Source organism: Fusarium tjaetaba (assembly GCF_013396195.1).
Source record: "Fusarium tjaetaba strain NRRL 66243 chromosome Unknown NRRL66243_c0000183, whole genome shotgun sequence".
NCBI classification, from domain to species: Eukaryota; Fungi; Ascomycota; class Sordariomycetes; order Hypocreales; family Nectriaceae; genus Fusarium; species Fusarium tjaetaba.
The window spans coordinates 17,668-37,359 of record NW_023501379.1 but is presented as its reverse complement, the minus strand read 5'-3'; the positions used below and the strand labels follow the sequence as shown (position 1 = coordinate 37,359).

Sequence of the window (19,692 nt, the reverse complement as noted above, 5' to 3'; positions counted from 1 at the left end):
AATGCAACCCTTGTTCAACGCCAGTGTCATGAATGAACCTGTTAGCCTCTGAAGCAGATGACTTATGCAATGCAGCCAAAACTCCTGAAGACGACATCATGAAAAAATGCTCGAGAAAATCCCTCCACCTGCAAGCATGAAGCTCATAGTGGTAACGACCAGCGCCAAAGGTGTTGTCCCAGGGGCAAGCAATGATCCCGCGTTGTCCTCGTCATCATTTCCATCTGAGTCCGATTCTTGAAATCCTTCAGCAGCAGTAAAGTTATGACCTGGGACTGTTGGTTTCTCGGTTGCTCTGTGCTGATTACTTACTGCCGTTGCGGATGGAATGGTAGCCCCATAGCTCTTAAATGGGACTCGTTTGCTTTTCGTCGAATTGAAATCAGTGGCAGCAATTCCAACTTCGTTATTTACCAGGTCATAGACGACATAGGCGGATCGAAGAAAGGTGTTACCAAGCAAATACAGATCGTTGGTGTCGTTTTGTATACCGAAGGTACATATGTTCTCGCCCTTGTACGCGCCGGATTCAAAGGATGGCATATTGGCCGCATCGCTGGTCATGGTAAGAACGAGCTCGTCCATCCCTACACTGATGCTAGGACCTTCAGGGCCTGCAAATCCAAACGTGAAATTCCCTTGATTCCTGCCGTAAGCACATGGTAGAACAGCTACTCCATAGTATGGCGACCACACAGCACCAACTTCTTCCCAGATCTCATGGGCCAGATCTTGGGGAAGGTAGCTCAACGTGGTTCCGGAATCGAGAACGGCCTGAATGGGGAAACTATCCGAGGTAAGGACATCGCTGCCGCTGGAGCTAGTGGCGACCAGTGAAGTCAAGGCCACAACGAAGTGGTAGTAATGGCCATCTAACTTTTGAATGTCGATTCGGTGCATATCGCCCACGTACTTTGCTGTGTCAACCCCTCCGAATAGAATACTGCCGGCCTTGGCGTCTAGGTCGTTGAGCCACACACTGTAGGCGATGGTGTTGATATAGCCTGCTTGGTACATCGCAACAGGGAGGTTGGGATAAATGACATCCGTGGTGCTGCCCGATGCCTCGTTCTTGGCGTAACCGACGCCAATCAAGCCATATGAAATGTTAGTCTTGATAGCCAGTCCCATGGTCAGATTGTTGATGACAGCGCCGTCCAACTCAAAGTGATCTTCAAAATAATCGCCCTTGACATAACTGTCATCTACAAAGGTGATGCCAAACATTCCAGGCGCGACATGTTTGAATGTCTTGGACTTATCAGGGTCAACTGTTAAATTGTCAGTAAGAAGCCTAACACTTGTCGGGGTGCCACCTTACAGCTTCCAAGAGGGCAACCATTTTTTCCATTCTTGTCGTTCTCGCAGATATCTGCGCAGTTCCAGGGAACCCATACATCGCTACTCCCAGTATCGAGCTGAAGGGTAATGTTCTGAGGCGGACTGCCGATCGTGACCTCTGTAAAGTAGCCTCCTTCAGATCTGTCATTACTTATGGCCTCTTCATATGTCGTTTTGGCGCGACGGGCCAAATGTGGTTGAGGATGACGACCCTCGATGTTCCACTGGATGGTATGGGCTTGCACGAGGCCCAATGTCGAAACCAGCGAAGCACCCACAAGGGACGACTTCATTGCAGCCACGAGAGAGAGGCAGGCAAGAGCCAGGAAGAGACGAGTTCAGGAATGGCGTCGAACGGAGTAACGCCACCCTCCTCCATAAGGTGAATAGGCGCGGGGCCAACCAACTGAGATGTAAGAATACTGTAAAATGGCAAGTGCCTTTTGTGTAGGAATAAGTAGGGGGAGAGGGAGAGAGAGAGTAAGGATATGAGATGTAAGTTGAGTTGGGTTAAATTGATAGGTATCAATTTGTTTCAAGGGCGAAGGAAGTAGTGCAAAGGAGCGCTTTACAGCCAACTAATAAGTTAGGTTGGTTGTACTAGGACATTGAACACAACAGGATGTCGCGAGAAACGCCAGCTAAAGAAACACAAGGTAAAACACCCAAAGATAGGACAGATGTGGTGGAGCCTAGGACAGCTGCAACTGTATGTATGTATGTATGTAAATGCAACTGATGAAAGAGGGGAATTCTGGAGAATATAAAAAGAACAAGGGTGGAAAGGAAAACGAAGTAACGAATCAGGGTTTACAGTGAGCGAAAGATTGTCGATTGACAGGAGATGATGGATGAAGTGGAAGAAACGGCACGGGGGGGCCACGCAAGCTTGGTAACAAACGACGAGCACACCAGACCAGACTCGGGACTTTCCCACTTGGATCACTAGCAAAACTATTACCAACTCGGGAACTTGCCTCTTGACTTGAGTGCGTGCACGCTGTAGCGCCAAGATGTCTCGTTGACCCTTGCGCTAAAAAGGGCGAGTCGTCAGCGTCTCTCTGGACTGGGGTGATGGGCAGAAACAAAACATAAGACGCAATGGGCTTGTGGTAGTGGCCGTTTCTGTCTCGCGCTTTCTGTCACCCCTCAGCTGCAAATCCAAGGATCCGTGGGATGATGCGCTAGGTGGGCGGGTACTAGTCATTTAGTTGTTTGAGGCTTACGAAGCCCGGTGCTAATTAATTATTTTGTCAGTTCAAGTTCAACAAGTACGATCGGAAGCTAAGAACACCCGCCAGCGTCGAAATTTCTACTGCCCTAACTATTTCACTTGTCAAAGTCACCGATCATTTTGACTTTACACCTTGCTACTTGTAGAAAGGTACGGCTATCACGGCGTGTTGTAATTACCGACTTGAAATTTACTACACATCGAAACTCGAAACTCTTGGTATCTCTGGATAATACGAGATTTGTACATGCTCACAGGCCAAGAAGAGCTGCCAAGAAGTGATCATCATCGCTATCGAATTAGAGTGCAGGTTTGGAGACTGTACCTGGCAGATCAATTAACATTCTGAAAAACAAAATGGTCGATCTGTCAGCCAAAATCGTTGGATTTGACCCTTGTCTCCTGTCGTGTAGCAATCAACACTTGCATTCTCCCACTTTCCGTGTTGCCGTGCGAGTATTTGCACAACCCGTTGAACACTACCTACCAGCTGACGACGACGCCTTGGCCGAGTTGAGCTGTGAATGCCGCTGATCCGTGCAACTCGGGTTCACTTTATCTGACGCAGCTCGATATAAACCAAATGCGAGATTCAGTGGAAGCAATTGTGTTACCTCTGGGCCGCCAACCTAGGTCTGTAACTAGTTATAGTAAGTTTGCGTCGATGTACGCACCCAATCGCTTCAAACCCTCGACTAGTACATGTGTCTCACAAACATACCCCATTCTTATATATCCCTTAAAGTCCTCGTCATTCCCAAAGCATTTCGAACCTGCCACGAACAGGACGTTGTTCTTGCTTAGCAAGTCCAAGCAGAAGTCAACATCATTTATGGGTTGGCCATTCTTGATGAAACGAACAAATGCTGTCGTCCCGGCCGTGGGCTCTACCCAGGAACATACGGCCTGATAGCGTCCGATAAACTCTGTGACCAGTTTCGCATTGTTTCTCGCCAGGGTCAAGTTGCGATCAACTAAAGAAGGGAGAACTGCTGGCGATAAGGCGTATCTCGCGACCTGGTCATCGATCTGGGAAACGCTGATTGTGGTGTAGTCTCGCGCGGCCATGATGGCTGAGATGATGGACTTGTCCTTGCTTGCAATCCAGCCCACCCGAATCCCAGCCAGAGCATATCCTTTGGACATGGATCCCGTCGTGATCGTTCTTTTATAACCCAAGGTCGTAGCAGACTTCGGTATGTCGATTTGACCAGAGGCCCCGCCATGGAAGAGTGGGCGATAGACTTCGTCGGAGAACAGGATGATATCTTTCTCCTTTGCTATTTGAGCAATGCGCCCCAGTTCACTGTTATGGATAGGTGCACCGGTAGGATTGTTCGGATTGTTTATGATGATCATCTAGCACCACAGTAAGTAACCATTTCGTTGTGCCGCTTGAAAATGTTCACCTTTGTGTTCTTTCGGATGAGGTTGATCAGCTCATCCACGTTGGGAACGAAGCTCTCTTCTTCCTTCAGCTTCCATAATGAGACTTCAGCTCCGATGCTTCGCGGAACCTCATATAGCTGCTGGTATGTCGGATAAACGCAAACTACGTGATCATTTGGCCCAAGGAGGCTATACAGGGCCAGGAAGTTGGCACCGATCGCGCCTTGTGTAACAACGATATCTTCTGCAACAAGTTTTGTGTCTTCGGTGCTGCATTGGGCAGCTATTCTCTCTCTTAATGCGTTGGAACCGGGGATAGGGCCGTATGTAAGTTTGAGGCTTGTATCGATAGGACCTTGTGCTTTGGGGTCTTTGCACATGCCGACCAAGTCGTCAATCGATACAGACGCAGCACACGTCTCAGCAACGTTCAGGACCCCAGGAGTTGTCTCATACTCGTCCATCCATTGTTCAACAGCGAAAGGTGCAATTCGAACCATGTTGGCCTTAGATGTGGTCAGATTTCTATGACTGGAGATTCTGATTCTTGTAATGATTATCGATGGCGGTATCGGCCTTTTAAATAGTAAGGTACCTACCTCATTTGAACTGATTCAACGCTGAACTCAAGGTTGGTGGACCTGACAAAGCCCCACATTCACGCGCCCTTCTGTCTTGAAGCGCCTTTCAACGTCATAAACTCCTTTTCCCCTGACAAGTTGGGCAATTAACTATGGATTCACTACTATGGCAGGGCAATGGGCCTTGAATCACTGTCGTAGGGGTCCATGAATACCTCGTCGAGTCTATTGTGTGACTATGAGGTGGTGGCAGTGGTTGCTGGTCATGATGATAAGCTGCTTGAGAGCTTCCCCGCAAAGCTTGATCGAGAACGACAGGGGTAAAATCTGGGGATAGTACCGCTAATAAAACCTCAAAGTAGCTTCCACCATATCACGGTATCATTCACATTTGGACTCCAGGTAAAGTATCATTGTAGGCCACCGTATGATCCTAGTGCAGTATCTTCAAGTCTCTCGATCTAAGTTAGGCAGAAGGTTTACATGGCGAAAGTATCCGTGGATAGCGTTTCCAGGCGGCCATTATCATAGGTTGTGGTTGTAAGGCGTCATGAGACAGTTCGATATTCGCTATGACATTTCATGTTTCAACTCAACTATTGGTTAATATTTATTTATAGTTAGCTCAATTGAACAACTGCATGTTACATGGCCGCATCGATGTAACAGTGTCGGCATGAATGTTCATGACATGTCATCAATACCGTCTAAGGTGGAAGAGCAGTTTTGCAACCTGGCGTAGTATTGCAATACTATATGCATAATAACCGTGATCTATGATACGGGATAGGAATGTTAATGGTTCTGCCACGGTATCTAGTCTATAAAACAGAACGAGTTAGAATAAAAATAGCGTATGAAAAACAAGAAGCATAGGGTAGCGAGTTTCATTGGGGGAGTAGAAATCACAAGACGTGCTAAGCATCATCAACTGGAACTTTTAATAGGATAATACCTTCGAATAATAGTAAGAAGTAGATAGCACGTTCGCGTTTTCGGCTCTGGTTTGGTAGATGGTGAATCATGGATATCTACTAATGTACAGTCATGACAATTGAAGATCAACAAGACAGTTAGACTTATTATCAGCTCAAGTTAGTGACGTCAGATCTATCCCTGAAACGCAAATGCGTGTCAGCGCATGAAATGCCCTCATGACAACTGTACCTATTTTTGTTCCCTAGGTGCATAGAAGGCTAGTCATCAGGGAGATTTGATACGTGGGCAAGACGATTATTCCATTGGCCGATTCCGGCTCAAGACGTGAAGTAACATAAGGTAGTTGTCATGCCCTTCGCACGCTGTTTTCGATGACCTGATAGCTCTATCGAGTCATGAGACCCATATTTAGCGGCTATGGCAGCCACTCACAATTTACCCTACGGCCAGCTGCACGTCTCCAGTACCTGCCTAAATGGAACGCGGGGCGCCACTCTTCGGTGAAACAGCTTATCCCGGTCGCGCTCATAAGCATCGGGTTGTTCAACAAACCAACCTCCAACATCAACATTGTTCTATCACCAGACTGCATCGTGTTCCCATCGCTGCAGTTATGGCTCCTTCTTCTCTGAGGAGCCTCCTATTGGGCTCTCTGGCCCTCTGGCCTGGTCTGGTCATGGCTTCCCAGAACTCAACTTACTCGCAGGCTGATCAACTACGGGCACAACTAGCTCTCATGGGTGATCGCCCAGATGGCTGTCCTCCTTGGTGCGTCAATGCGATTCCGAATCCCCACGAAGTTGGATTTCCCATACTGATATATCTATAGTTTCAATTGTCTCCTTCCTGCACACACGTGTGCTCAATATGCTGGCTGTAATGAGTTCAACGGAAAATGCGCCTGTCCTGAGGGATTTGGCGGTGATGACTGCCTCGAGCCACGTGCGACCTCCCCCCCGTTATCATCAGATAAACCTTGACTGACTTTCTCCATTAGTGTGTGGCTCACTTCCCAAGGGAAAAGATCGCCCAATGCGATCTGGCGCATCATGCGATTGCGACGAGGGCTGGACTGGCATCAATTGCAATGTCTGTACTGACAATAAAGCCTGCAACGCGCTCATGGAAACCGGCGAAGGCGGTGTCTGTTACCAGAATGGCGAGGTTGTGAACCACAACTATCAGATCTGCGATGTCACCAACGAGAAGATCACGTCTTTACTCGGCAAGCAGCGCCCGGAAGTCACGTTCACGTGTAAACAAGAGGACCAGACTTGTGATTTCCAATGTTTGTTCAGACCTTCCTCATTCGCACACGCTGCTAACCTTGATGCGAAGTTTGGGTAGATGCTATCGAATCTTTCTACTGCCATCTCTCCGAATGCGATTCGAGCGCTGATTGGGAGGAAGAGAAGAACACAACTTCCTACAAATGCAATAAGATCAGCTGCAGCTGTATTCCCGATCGTATGCTTTGCGGAAAAGATGGATCTATTGATCTCACAGACTTCCTTGACCAATCTATCCAAGGCCCAGGACGATTCGAATGCACCCAGAAGCATGGCGGTACTCACGACTGTGCTTTCAGAGAACCCGAGATGGATGCCCTGATTCTAGCCCTAATCGGTGACTCTAGCATTCTTCTTAGCTGCCACGCTGGCGAATGTCTCTACGAGACAGAGGTCCCAGGATATAAGCGTCCTGTCAAGAAGATCAACACACCTCTTATTGCCGGCGTGATTGCGGGCTGCTCTCTTTTCTTGGTTGCTGTAATTATCTTGACATGGTATCTGTCGAGGCGTAAGTTAAGCTACGGAGCCATCCGTTTGGAGGACTCAGATGACGAGAGCACGAAACTGATGACCGACCACAAACCCGCATCCCTCTACTTTGACGATGTTGCGTACACTTTAAATGGTAAACAGATCCTTACCGGAATCCGTGGTATCTGCAAGCCTGGAGAGGTCACCGCCATTATGGGTGCGTCTGGAGCAGGAAAGACAACATTCCTCGATATTCTCGCACGAAAGAACAAGCGTGGGCAAGTTCATGGTAACTTTTACGTCAACGGCGAGAAGGTCAACGATAATGATTACAAGAATGTTGTTGGATTTGTTGATCAGGAGGACACCATGCTCCCTACCCTTACCGTTCATGAGACCATTCTCAACAGTGCTCTACTTCGACTTCCTCGCGACATGGGTCGTGCTGCCAAAGAACAACGTGTGGTTGAGGTCGAAAAGGAACTCGGCATTCATCACATTCGTGATTCCCTGATTGGTTCTGAGGAGGGCAAGGGGCGTGGCATCTCGGGCGGTGAGAAGCGACGTGTAGGAATTGCTTGCGAACTGGTCACCAGCCCTTCGATTCTGTTCCTCGATGAACCGACCAGTGGTCTTGATGCGTACAATGCGTACAATGTGGTTGAGTGTCTCGTCACTCTGGCGAAAACATACAAACGAACCGTCATTTTCACAATTCATCAACCTCGATCCAACATTGTGGCCCTCTTTGACAGACTCGTGCTGCTAGCACAAGGACGTACCGTTTACTCGGGCCCTTTCAACCAATGTCAAAGCTATTTCGACGAAATCGGCTACGAATGCCCCCCTGGTTTCAATATTGCTGATTATCTTGTTGACCTTACCATGCATGCTGGCAGTACTCAATCCATTGATAACGGTACTGTGGGCCTTGACAATAACAGTGTTGGGCCAAGCAGCACCCGTGCTATCAAATCTGTGGCAAGCATATCAGGCACTACTTCGGGAGACGATGACGCCAGCTCGAGCCGACCTCAGAATCGGCGTAGAGACTCGGTCAAGATCCGCCAGGATCGCGAGCTCTTCACACGCAGAAAGACGGTTGACACGGCAGCCTCCTCAGATGCTGGAGGTGAGGACAATGGGGCCTATCGCCTTCATCAAAACCCTGTCGACTCTACCCCCGCAACCATCCTTGACGACCCTCATGACTTGCCTCCAGCAGCAGCCACTGGCACGGACCTCGACATTATGACACGTGCATTTATCCACTCGGAAATCGCTTCATCAACACATGATGAGATCCAGCGTGCCATCCAAATCGCACAAGATGCCAATGGCTCCAACGCAAATGGTTACACCGTTGAGGGACCCAATGTTCATGTCAGTGCTGTTGGAAAGGGCTATGCCCGAGTTGGCTACTTACGTCAGTTCATCATTCTGTCTCAAAGGACTTGGAAGAACTTGTATCGAAACCCGATGTTGATGCTTACCCATTTCGCTATCGCCATCGTGCTCGCTGTCTTTTCAGGATATCTCTTCTATGGTCTTACGGACGACATCCCTGGCTTCCAGAACCGACTTGGTCTCTTCTTCTTCCTGCTCGCTTTGTTCGGTTTCAGCACACTCACAAGTCTGAACGTATTCGCCACCGAACGACTTCTTTTTGTTCGCGAACGTGCCAACGGTTACTATGCACCAGCCACTTATTTTGCGGCCAAGGTGCTGTTCGACATAATCCCTCTTCGAATCGTTCCTCCCATCCTCATGGGTTCCATAATCTATCCTATGACCGGCTTGGTGGCAGACTCAACGCACTTCTTCAACTTTATATTGGTGCTGGTACTCTTCAACATGGCTGCTGCGGCCGTCTGTCTCTTTATTGGAATTGTTTGCAAGGATGGCGGAGTCGCGAACTTGATCGGCAGCTTGGTCATGCTTTTTAGTCTTCTTTTCGCTGGCTTCCTCCTGAATCACGATGCCACTCCTAAGGGTGCTCTTTGGCTCCAGACCCTGTCGATCTTCCACTACGGCTTCGAGTCGCTTATTGTCAATGAGGTTCTTCAGCTTACCCTCGTGGACAGCAAGTACGGACTGGACATCACTGTGCCTGGTGCAGCCATCCTTAGCTCCTTTGGATTCAACAATAATGCCATGTGGCCTGACATCAGGAATTTGGGTATTTTTGCTGCCGTCTTTATCATATTGTCTTATGCTGCTATGCATTTCTTGCTCGTCGAAAGACGATAAATCAGCATAGAGGGATTGGCCATTGTATGAGGCCTCAGAGTTAAAGGAACGATGCAAGTGTCATTGCTTGCGGTGATAATATACATAGGATGTGTCAGGCATACGCGAGTCATACTGGGCGTTTGGTTGGATGGGGGCTCGTTCTCGTTCTTTTATGGGTTATTGTATTAAGTCTCACAATATATGTAGAATCGCATTTTGAAGGACATTTTGGACGCACACATGAGTCCGCGGTACGCCGCTCGAAGACGTGATATTTGTCATAGTTACAGTAATACATGAGTACAGGTTATTTTTACAAGCCAAAAGGCATGATCTATTCCATCTTTCCACCAGTGAACTCCTCGGCAATTCTCTTCTGTCGCTTGACGGAGCGGTCGTACTCGGTTTCGTAAAAGTCCATAATCTTGGTTGATACTCCTGTTGTGGTTTCCAACATGTTGCCAATCGATGTTGGCTTGCCCCAAACGTCCCATGTGTTCTGGGCTGAGCCATATCGGCCGATGTCGAAGCCTTGCTTGTGGAAGAAGTCTTCCGCAAATATGGTCTCGATCTCTTCCTTGAGCTCATTCTCGTTGACAATGAAGTTGGAGGCATTGATGTAGAGCTCCATCAACGCATCGCGGCGAGCCTCGCGCTTAGCTTCCTCAATAGCCTTGACTTTGACGCGGCTTTCTGTGGCACGAGCGAAGCGTCCAGGGTCAGGGTATGTCTTGGTGTCCAAAACTGCCTTCAGCACTGTGCTACGGGTAAGGCGATCGTCCTCTCGCTCTGGGGCGTTAACAGCCCGGTGGTTCTCAAGAAACTTGTGGCTCACGCGCTCGTTCTGAGCAGCGTCACGACGGTTCCTTCGTACCCAAAGTTCCTTCAAACCAGTTTCCAGGTTCTGCCGACGGGAGTTGGCCATTGTTTGCTTCCATTCTTGCGTCTCGTTCTTGGGTTTTTGTTTGTGGGCCGGCTTAGGAACGGTTTGCTTGATATAATCGGCTCGAATCTTGCGGTCACCCTCCATACGAGGGAAGATCTCTCGAGGTACGGGGAGGTGGCCTCTGACCCGGGGGAGCTTCTTCTCTTCGGACTGGGGTGGTGTAGGCAAGCGGATATATGAGGGAGACTCGGGAGGAACTTGTTCGAGAGCATGAGCCGAAGTGGAAAAGGCTCTTGAGGCCACGAGGAACTGACGAGCAGTCGCCCTCGGGCATGAAGCTGTGAGGCTAAAAGACATTCCAAGAAGAGCCTCGGCCAGGTTGAGTACTGAGAAACTCGAGTTAGATCGTAATTGACGCCGTACCCCCGTCGTCAAATCGGCTTCTGCAGGATCAATGCCAGCCTGAGAAAATCGACGTCGGATCAAATTTGCGGATTATTTGGTTCCGCGTGTGAGACCCCTGGCATTTTACGCCCCGCCACCAACCACCGCAGGAAGTTAGTGGGGCTCTTATCCTACTAAGAAAAAAAAAGTTCTGGAGGAATAAATTTCTGGATTGTTCATCCTCTTCCTCTCTCTTTGTCTTTCTTCGTCGCCAGTATCCTCGACCAACTTCCGCCAATTTTTTCGCCATGGGTACTGGAAAGAAGGAGGCCACCCGGCGTGAGCGCCAGGGTAAAGGTGGTGATGGTCTCAACAATGTTAGAACTAAGGGAGAGAACTTCTATCGCGATGCGAAGAAGGTCAAGCACCTTAACATGTACAAGGAGGGCAAGGCGCAGAGAAACGCTGAGGGAAAGATTGTCAAAGCTGCCTCCTTTCAGTCGCGCGACGTTCCTAATGCCCGCATCGAGCCGAACCGCAAGTGGTTTACCAACACCCGAGTTGTCTCCCAAGATACCCTCAATGCCTTTCGTGAGGCTATGGATGAGAAGGCCCGCGACCCCTACCAAGTTCTTCTCAAGTCAAACAAGCTGCCCATGAGCCTTATCAGAGATGGGAAGGACACCGAGAACGGTATCAAGCAGCACAAGGCCAAGATGACCGTCGAGACCTCTCCCTTCGCTGAGGTGTTCGGTCCCAAGGCGCAACGCAAGCGAGTTAAGCTCGGTGTTAGCAGCCTGGATGACCTTGCTGGTGACACCGAGAAGAGCATGGATACCTATCGTGAGAGGCTGGAACAACAGAAGCTTCTCAGCGGAACATCTGGTGATCCGGAGACTCTCGGAGACACTGATAAACCTCTTACTATGTCGATTGAGCCTGTTTTCGACAAGGGTCAGAGCAAACGAATCTGGAACGAGCTTTACAAGGTCATCGATTCTTCAGATGTTGTCATCCACGTTCTCGATGCTCGAGACCCTGTTGGAACAAGATGTCTCAGCGTTGAGAAGTATCTCAAGGAAGAAGCCCCTCACAAGCACTTGATCTTTGTTCTGAACAAGTGTGACCTGGTCCCTACCAGTGTAGCAGTAAGTCTTTCCTTCTCCATATTTTCATCTCCCTCTCTCAATACCCCAATGTTCTTTGTCAGGATTTGTCCCTTTATGTACCATGGGACCTGTCTGTTATAACATTGGGAGAATAACCGCCAGTCTCGACTGTCGTCAACGTCTTGTTGTTCGGCTGATGTGTGCCGTTTTGGTTACCATCATGAGTCAGGCCAAGTGTCCGATTGAGTTGAAGTCTGCCTATGCCATTAACCATTTACGGGGCATCGATTGCATACTTCTTAGTGATGACACAAACATCTTGCCGCCTTTAATCATGTCCTTTATCGTTATAACTTTGTTCGAATACTAATTCGATGTAGGCTGGATGGGTTCGAAGTCTCTCTAAAGAGTACCCTACTCTTGCTTTCCACGCTAGCATTACGAACTCTTTCGGAAAGGGTTCTCTCATTCAGTTACTTCGACAATTCTCCTCCCTCCATTCTGATCGAAAACAAATCTCTGTTGGACTGATTGGTGGACCCAACACTGGAAAGTCTTCCATCATCAACACTCTCCTCTCGAAGAAGGTCTGCACTGTCGCTCCTATCCCAGGAGAGACTAAGGTCTGGCAATATGTCAGCCTGATGAAGCGGATTTACCTAATAGACTGTCCTGGAATTGTTCCTCCGTCAAGCACTGATTCACCCACCGACTTGGTCCTTCGAGGTGTCGTGCGTGTGGAGAAGGTTGAGCACCCTGAACAGTATATCCAGCCTCTGCTGAACCGGGTCAAGCAGCACCACATGGAGAAGACATACGAGCTCAAGGGATGGACAAACTCTACAGAGTTTCTTGAGCTTCTGGCCCGCAAGGCTGGACGACTTCTCCGTGGAGGTGAGCCTGACTTGGATGGTGTAGCGAAGATGATTCTCAACGATTTCATGCGAGGCAAGATTCCATGGTTCACACCTGCGCCCAAAACTGAGGGTGAAGCGGACAGCAAAGTTGGAAACCGTGAAGGTAGACTTGGAGAGATGCCTCGAAAGCGAAAGCAGGAAGAGACTGTTGAAGATGAAGATGCTTCTGCCGAAGCCCAGCTTCAACGAGAGGCTGAAGCCGCGGAGAAGGCCGAGCAGGAGAGCCCTGATGGTTCCGACCAAGAATCAGAGTTTGAAGGTTTCGGTAGTGATACTGAGGAAGCACGATCAAGAAAGCCTTCGTTTGGTGCTACTGTGGACGGTGAAGATAGTGATGGTGATAGCGCCGACGATGATGTGATATCTATCGGTGGCTCTGAAGCAGAGGATGAAGAACGAGAGGAAGAGGCACCTGCATCTGCAGCTAAGCAGAGTAAAGGAAAGAAGACAAAAGGCGGTCCTCCAAACAAGAAAAGGAGGACATGATCGGCCTGGAGTCGATCAAGTTATCATAGTCTTTATCTTCATTCGAGGTACTTGCTTGCGCACCCTCAACTAAACCCTTAATGATACCCACGTTAATACTCCCAAACCTTGAATCCGGTCTTGCAGTGCCATGACATCTGTCTCAACTGAGATGAGCAGAATGGCCGTTGCCTTTATCTCTAATGCCGCTAAGCTATGTCTTGGCAGCTCTTACTACCTATATATAAGTCTCTTACCGTGCTACTTGTTTCAAGACTGAAATCTCATTTAGCAAACTAATGTTCAATAACATGTAAATCAAGATACAAGGCATCGAAAAGACGAAGGAGGCAAAAAGATTGCCTCCACACAGGATTGAACTATGGACCTTTGCATTACAAGTGCAACGCTCTACCACTGAGCTATAAAGGCGTCTTGGTAAAGGAAGTTCAGAATTGGATTACAAGACGCCGCATGCAGGGGGAGTTTATAATTCTGGCAAAAGGATCAAAAGGATTGCCTCCACACAGGATTGAACTATGGACCTTTGCATTACAAGTGCAACGCTCTACCACTGAGCTATAAAGGCAATTACTAATCAGCGCACTCGAAAGACTGTAGATGTCGAGCCAGCGTGCCTCAGAATGCCTCTCACCCTTACTGACATCTGGCCGGCCTCTCTCACAACAACTACGGTGATCTCACTGACGAAGATATCATATCACTACACTTTGTAGACTAGGAGACGAATTACAATCAGCGTCTCGAAGAAACCTGATGCCTTAGTCGCTCTTAACTATGAATGTCTGTGTAATGTTGCTCCTGTGCTGTACTGTAGACAGAGTAACAAATACATTAAACCGATTGATGATATTGAAAACCTCTCGTATATACCACCTTTGCGGCCCTGTCGTTGTGAATCGTGTTAGTGATGCTCTATGTATATACCCGTCACCATATCTATCTTCGAGGCTCCAAATATGTACTACTAAGTGGTGTAAAGACAAACCCTCCCCTTCGAGGAACAGAAGCAAGGCAATGATGAAATTCGAATAGTATTCTTTCTCGTTTGAAATTGACGTTGAGAGTTGTTTCGGTTGAAACAGGCATCTTAAGGCACATTATAGCATGACATAACGGTCTTGGTTCAAGCCTGGGCATGCGAAACCAGCCAAGGCATTTTCCTGGTATATATGTATTTGATCAACCTCACTCGACCTATGCCTGCTCTTCGCTACCGCATCTTCTGGCCAAGTGTGTCTCCGAGTATAATCCATGCATCCTCGACGTCTTGAGGAATATCAACATGGACGATGGAGCCTTTGCCTCGTGGCCCGTATCCATTCTCATTGTCTCTCATTCGTGGAATTTCGCCAACAAGTAGAGACATCAGTCGTTCCATACTCCAAAGACCATCATTTTGGTTCTTGTCAAACTCAGCAATGTCATACCGCAAGTAAGAAGTGAGGCCGCCCGCTTGGTTCTGAGCTCTAGAGTTATGAGCCGCCACCCTGGGCACGAAGGTTGGCCAGCCGGCAAACACAGGAGTATCATCCATCTTATCAGAGTAGACTTGCTCGAACGCAGCAACCGTACGCCGACACATGGTTGGGTCTTGAGCGACGACAATAGAACATGGTGATGTGTATCCATGCTGGTCTAACACCTCTCTTGTGTACACAGCATTTAGTGCACAATTTGTTGAGGCATCCTCAATCAAAATAGTCAGTTTTTGTGTTGGGTGCTTGCTGACGGTTGTGAGGCAGTCCTTTTCAACCTCGAGGTGGAAGAATTGCTCGACAATGGTCTGGAGGACCCGAGCCTCTGGTTGTCTCTGAACTTGGCCAGTAATGCTATTGTACTTGGGATGTCGAGCTATAGCATCATATAGCAGTTGGGTTGAATGCCCGATGCCACCGGTGATGACCAAAACAATCGGTTCACCTGATAGGGCAGAATTAGTCGTTTGCTTGATCGACAATGTTCATCTTCTCTGTCCCCGCCATTAAAACCTACCCGTTGTCTCTACCAATCTCGTCACTGATGATACGACAGTATCTACAATGGATAAAATTGCAGAGCCGCACAAGACAACTACCGCCACAGAGCTTGGACTTGTATTGACATTCAGCTTCTTCTTGGTCGCCGAAAAGCCGAAGAGGGCCCGTTGCAGATCTGACAGAGTGCAGACTTGCTCGTGAGCAACAAATTCCGAGATGATGTTCGCAGCGTCAGCCGCTCTTGAAGCTTCATCGGGGGAGATATCCATTGCTTTTGATCAAATATTTACTGCTCAGAGTCGCACAAGGCAGGTTCAGACCTCAGTGACCAATACAGGGAGATGTAAAGGATTCAGAGCGAGCAGATGTTGACGAAGCGGAGTATCCGGAAACGGAAAATCCGACTGGCGATGGCCACAATTGGCAGCGTGAAGTCTCACTTTGTTTTGATATCGAAGAAAGCTTTAGCTGGGTGCCCAATCTAATAATGGTAACATAAATGAGTTTTGTGTCGTCTATACTCCAGTGATTGGGCACACCATGTATCGAATCCTAGGTTGAAGTTTCAGAAGCACAAAGATACCCATGACGAGCTGAGCCACAGGAGCTTTTAGAATTGAGAAGGTTTGGATAGCTTTATTTGCGCCTCAGGTGTTCATATGTGTCTTGGAACAGTGTTCATAGAATAAATTGAGAGTTACTTCCTCGTTTCTCTATGTTCACATTGCCTAAAACACTCGCTTGTACCATCCTATGGGGACGTTGCTCGTGAATGTTGGTAATGCGATAACTGAGAAACTTCCGTAGTCTTTTCTTGATGAAAATGGAGTGGCGAGAGAGACTCGATGTGGATTTGCTTTATCGCGAAGGGACTTGAGTAGCTGGTCATGCTCTTTTCTATTTCGGACCAAGTACCTCAAGGATTATGAGCTCTTCTATCCGGAAGCCGCGCAATTACTCATAAATTCTCTACTTCTAGAAAATAACAGATAAAAGTCGGTACTGTTCAGTCGGATGCGATTGGGAGACATGGAGCAAAGCCTGACCAACGACCCAGAAACACCAAGAGCATTAGATGATTCTAATAGCTTTGCAAGTTCATGAATTAAAAGGGCCAGACTGCTATTATCACTGATAAAATAAGTGCTACTCTAACGCAGAAAGTGTCTTCGATCTCTTAACGAATATTATTGTACTTAGGAAAGTACTACCTACAGGAGCAGAACTTCTTGTTATGGCCATGGCTTTGGTGAATCTATCCCACACCCTCATCTCAATCAATCTGAGCTTCTACATCACACCACCACCCGAAAGAACAAGCCGCGCCAAAACAAAGACAAAGGCAAATTTTAGGTCAAGTTAGGTCGTGGGGTTGCTAGGCATAGATAGAGGCCACTGCGTGCCTTGCATGCATGCCTCGCAGTGGCAGCTAATACAGCTGCCACTGCGAGCTCAGAATCTCTGCCAGTGGCATTTGTCACTCCGCACATCGTCTAATAACGGAATAGCAGAACAAGGTTGGTAAACATCAATACTCCCCCACTGCGGACACATTGATCTTGTCGCCTCTCCCCATGCTCCTGTTCGCTTGTTCACCTTTCATCCTCTTGTTCGGGTTACGGGTATCGTGTCAATAACATCAACAGCAACCTTAATTTTCTTCACCTATTACCTACCAGCCACCATATCCCTAAAGAAGCCTCACGCAAGGTAGACGAACTTAAAATGAATTCTGTCTCCGCATCTGGAGAGCCTCAGGTGGTGCGCAACGGCCTACAATCGCCTCCTAGCAACACCTCGAAAGACATGGCAAACCGCCTCGCATCTAAATCACACGATGCCCAATCCACTCATGATATTATATCAACTGGATCGAATATTGTATGCATTGTGCAGTGGCAATGGCTTTTGCGAAGAGAGACACTTACCATACCTCTAGAAGGCGAGCGGAAACCTGATCGATGCAACTCAGAATTTGGCCAACATCGGAGACAATGATGCTTCTTAGGGTTCGTTTACCTACACGGCTACGGCGCTGCCTCGAACAGGAGTTCAACGCTAACATGTACCGATAGTAGGAGTATACAGCCCGTCCTCACAAGGCACTATCCAAGACTGCATCACTGTGGCTCCCCGTCATACCAAGACGCATATGGCGCGAGGGAGCTCACCCGCCGCTCTTCAGCGAGGTGAGGACGGTCCGAAATACGATCTCACAACACTTGCGAATCCTATCCGACCTACTAGCGGACCTCATGTCCCGATGTTCAATCTGGAACAGGTTTATGACGTCTTCAAAGATACCCCTTGGAGAAATCAACATAGCGAAGCAGTGGTGGAGCAGAATCCCACAGAGACTCGCCAAAACAACAAAACCTCTCAGTATAGAGCCTTGAAACAAACAAAGAGAAACCCTCTTGGACCGCGAGCTGGCTCGGGAGTCTCCAAGACGCCCCGCCTGCTCAAGCAGCCTGCCATACAACTCAAGCGATCTAAGAACCTTCAGGAGAAGAACCCAATCGATCTCGTTGCTAGAGGAGCCACCCCGACGCCCAGTAGCCCAAGCGACCCGGCCCCTTACTATGAAGTTGCTCGCGCACCCAATCTCAGCAGACCTATTCCCGACTTTGACTCAGCTTTGATTTCTACCTGCCCCAAGCCGCTATCACCTTCAGAGATGTTAGATGGAGAGAAATACTTCCTCTATCAGATGGCAACGGCTCGCCATCTGGCCTTCAACGGAGTTTCGGGCCCATACCAGATTGGCCACTGCTTGTGTGATGTCCATAAGGCAACCGGGAATCTTGTCAAGTTTGCACGTGCCTGCACCGCTCCAAATGGCGAAAGATACTGGCGTCATCTCATGACAAATGCGTCTATAAAGGCTCAAGATGGGTCCAGAATGACAGGCAAGCCAGTTGCGCTCTCCAATGGAGCCCTGATTTGGATGGCAGATGAGAGGGGCAAGGTCATAGCCCCTGAATGGACATTCAACGAGCCCCAATTCTTACCTGGATCTTCTGATGATCAAGAAATTGGAGGGTATCCGAAGCAAGCTCAGCAGGAGACCAATCCAATCCATCCTGGACTCAAGACTACTAGCAAAGATCCCTTTTGGTGGTGAACAACACGATATCTTTACCAGGGTGCATGGATGGAGTGAAGTGCCCTGAGAGAATGTTCGTGCACATCCCTGGGAATAGCGACATTCAAGCTTGGGTTCTGATCGAGTCCCTTCAGTCCCTGTATTCACAAGAGGAAGCTCATATGGAGTAGGAGTAAAGAACTGTGCTTGGATTGTTTTGACCGGGAGGGTCTTGGTTTATATGTTGATGCATGGCCGGACCTTTGTTGTTAGTTGATCTTGGGAGTTGGACTTACTCGATTGTTTTGATAAAACTCTCCCTGGTCATGATTTTAAGTAGCTATTCTTCGAATTGGAAGCAGGAATATGTTTCTATCATGACTAGGTAATAATAATGCTAATTGTCAATGAATAAGTGGTAGTTGCCGAATCAAGTGGCTATGATTGATGATTACGGAAGAATTGCGCACCGACCTCGATAACATCATCGAAAAGTGATGCCCACTCTAAGCGTTGGTTTGGACGCCACTTCTGCTCTATACTTCCACGCCAACACGCCGCCTTCGTGTATTATCAGCTCTTCTCGTCCCCATTTTTGCGTCTATGTATCACTGTTAGACAAAATGGGTTCTTCGTCTTCGAAAGTCGCCAAAGGCGCAGCGCGAAAGTATCCTGTCCGAGCTCCTGGAGCTGCTGTCCCGCAAGCAGTAGCACGTCAACAAAAGGCAGATCCACCAAAACCAAAGTCAAAAACCTTGGGAAACAGCACCAAAGACGACGGTGAGTTAGGAACTTACTATTTCTACCTACTGCAGCATCTAACTCATATCTGTAGCTGTTCGCGCTGACGCTCTGGACCCCGACTTCCCAACCGGCGACTTCTCACGCCGTCTACACCAGATGGGAATCGCTGACTCGAACCCTACATATTCACCTTCGTCTACAGCCGCGAACCCTCTCGGACCTTCAGCCCCTCCAGGACCTAGTTTTGTGCCAAGTCGAAGCAACCCAACCCTCGTAGCGCTCTCAGCTCGAGATCGACTACAAGACGAAGCGGAAGAAGATTTTGCAAATATGGGACGCAAGGGCCGACGATTCCTCGATATGAGGACGTTAGTGGATGCTATGAAATTTCGAGATCGAGGCATACCCGAGAAGGACATTGAGTCAAGATTAAGGATACAACCGGGACTGCTGGGCAAACTTGGACAGGAGAAGACCTTTTCGTATGTGACAAGTCCGAACTGAGGGCAAGGTACGAGGGAATAGATGGAAATTCATCACGATATCCGCAAGGAAGGATGTTGCAAGTGTATTATGATTGTACAATATGATATTTGCGTGGCAATAAACGATACCCAGAACAT

At 48.3% G+C, this 19,692-nt stretch overlaps 8 protein-coding genes across 8 annotated transcripts; 4 read left to right on the top strand and 4 right to left on the bottom strand.

Moving 5' to 3' along the window:
- Nucleotides 1-96: 96 nt before the first annotated feature.
- Nucleotides 97-1,634, bottom strand: FTJAE_8463 (uncharacterized protein; the record flags this gene model as incomplete). The annotated part of the gene is made up of 2 exons (XM_037355282.1): nt 97-1,271; nt 1,322-1,634. 2 exons carry the CDS (start codon nt 1,632-1,634, stop codon nt 97-99), a joined length of 1,488 nt encoding a protein of 495 aa, XP_037204442.1.
- Nucleotides 1,635-3,185: 1,551 nt separating this feature from the next.
- FTJAE_8462 (aspartate aminotransferase) lies at nt 3,186-4,464 on the bottom strand (the record flags this gene model as incomplete). The annotated part of the gene is made up of 3 exons (XM_037355281.1): nt 3,186-3,210; nt 3,297-3,934; nt 3,985-4,464. The coding sequence occupies 3 exons, from the start codon at nt 4,462-4,464 to the stop codon at nt 3,186-3,188; spliced, it is 1,143 nt and encodes a 380-aa protein (XP_037204441.1).
- Nucleotides 4,465-6,097: 1,633 nt separating this feature from the next.
- Nucleotides 6,098-9,497, top strand: FTJAE_8461 (ATP-binding protein cassette subfamily G (WHITE) member 2; the record flags this gene model as incomplete). Its single annotated transcript, XM_037355280.1, has 4 exons — nt 6,098-6,252; nt 6,314-6,426; nt 6,482-6,772; nt 6,832-9,497. 4 exons carry the CDS (start codon nt 6,098-6,100, stop codon nt 9,495-9,497), a joined length of 3,225 nt encoding a protein of 1,074 aa, XP_037204440.1.
- A 316-nt stretch (nt 9,498-9,813) lies between these two features.
- FTJAE_8460 (uncharacterized protein) lies at nt 9,814-10,722 on the bottom strand (the record flags this gene model as incomplete). Its single annotated transcript, XM_037355279.1, has 1 exon — nt 9,814-10,722. One exon carries the CDS (start codon nt 10,720-10,722, stop codon nt 9,814-9,816), a length of 909 nt encoding a protein of 302 aa, XP_037204439.1.
- A 335-nt stretch (nt 10,723-11,057) lies between these two features.
- FTJAE_8459 (nucleolar GTP-binding 2) lies at nt 11,058-13,261 on the top strand (the record flags this gene model as incomplete). Its single annotated transcript, XM_037355277.1, has 2 exons — nt 11,058-11,897; nt 12,239-13,261. The coding sequence occupies 2 exons, from the start codon at nt 11,058-11,060 to the stop codon at nt 13,259-13,261; spliced, it is 1,863 nt and encodes a 620-aa protein (XP_037204438.1).
- A 1,213-nt stretch (nt 13,262-14,474) lies between these two features.
- On the bottom strand, nt 14,475-15,509 carry FTJAE_8458 (DUF218 domain protein; the record flags this gene model as incomplete). Its single annotated transcript, XM_037355276.1, has 2 exons — nt 14,475-15,115; nt 15,356-15,509. 2 exons carry the CDS (start codon nt 15,507-15,509, stop codon nt 14,475-14,477), a joined length of 795 nt encoding a protein of 264 aa, XP_037204437.1.
- Nucleotides 15,510-17,392: 1,883 nt separating this feature from the next.
- On the top strand, nt 17,393-18,364 carry FTJAE_8457 (uncharacterized protein; the record flags this gene model as incomplete). The annotated part of the gene is made up of 1 exon (XM_037355275.1): nt 17,393-18,364. One exon carries the CDS (start codon nt 17,393-17,395, stop codon nt 18,362-18,364), a length of 972 nt encoding a protein of 323 aa, XP_037204436.1.
- Nucleotides 18,365-18,948: 584 nt separating this feature from the next.
- On the top strand, nt 18,949-19,573 carry FTJAE_8456 (uncharacterized protein; the record flags this gene model as incomplete). Its single annotated transcript, XM_037355274.1, has 2 exons — nt 18,949-19,105; nt 19,161-19,573. 2 exons carry the CDS (start codon nt 18,949-18,951, stop codon nt 19,571-19,573), a joined length of 570 nt encoding a protein of 189 aa, XP_037204435.1.
- Nucleotides 19,574-19,692: the final 119 nt, after the last annotated feature.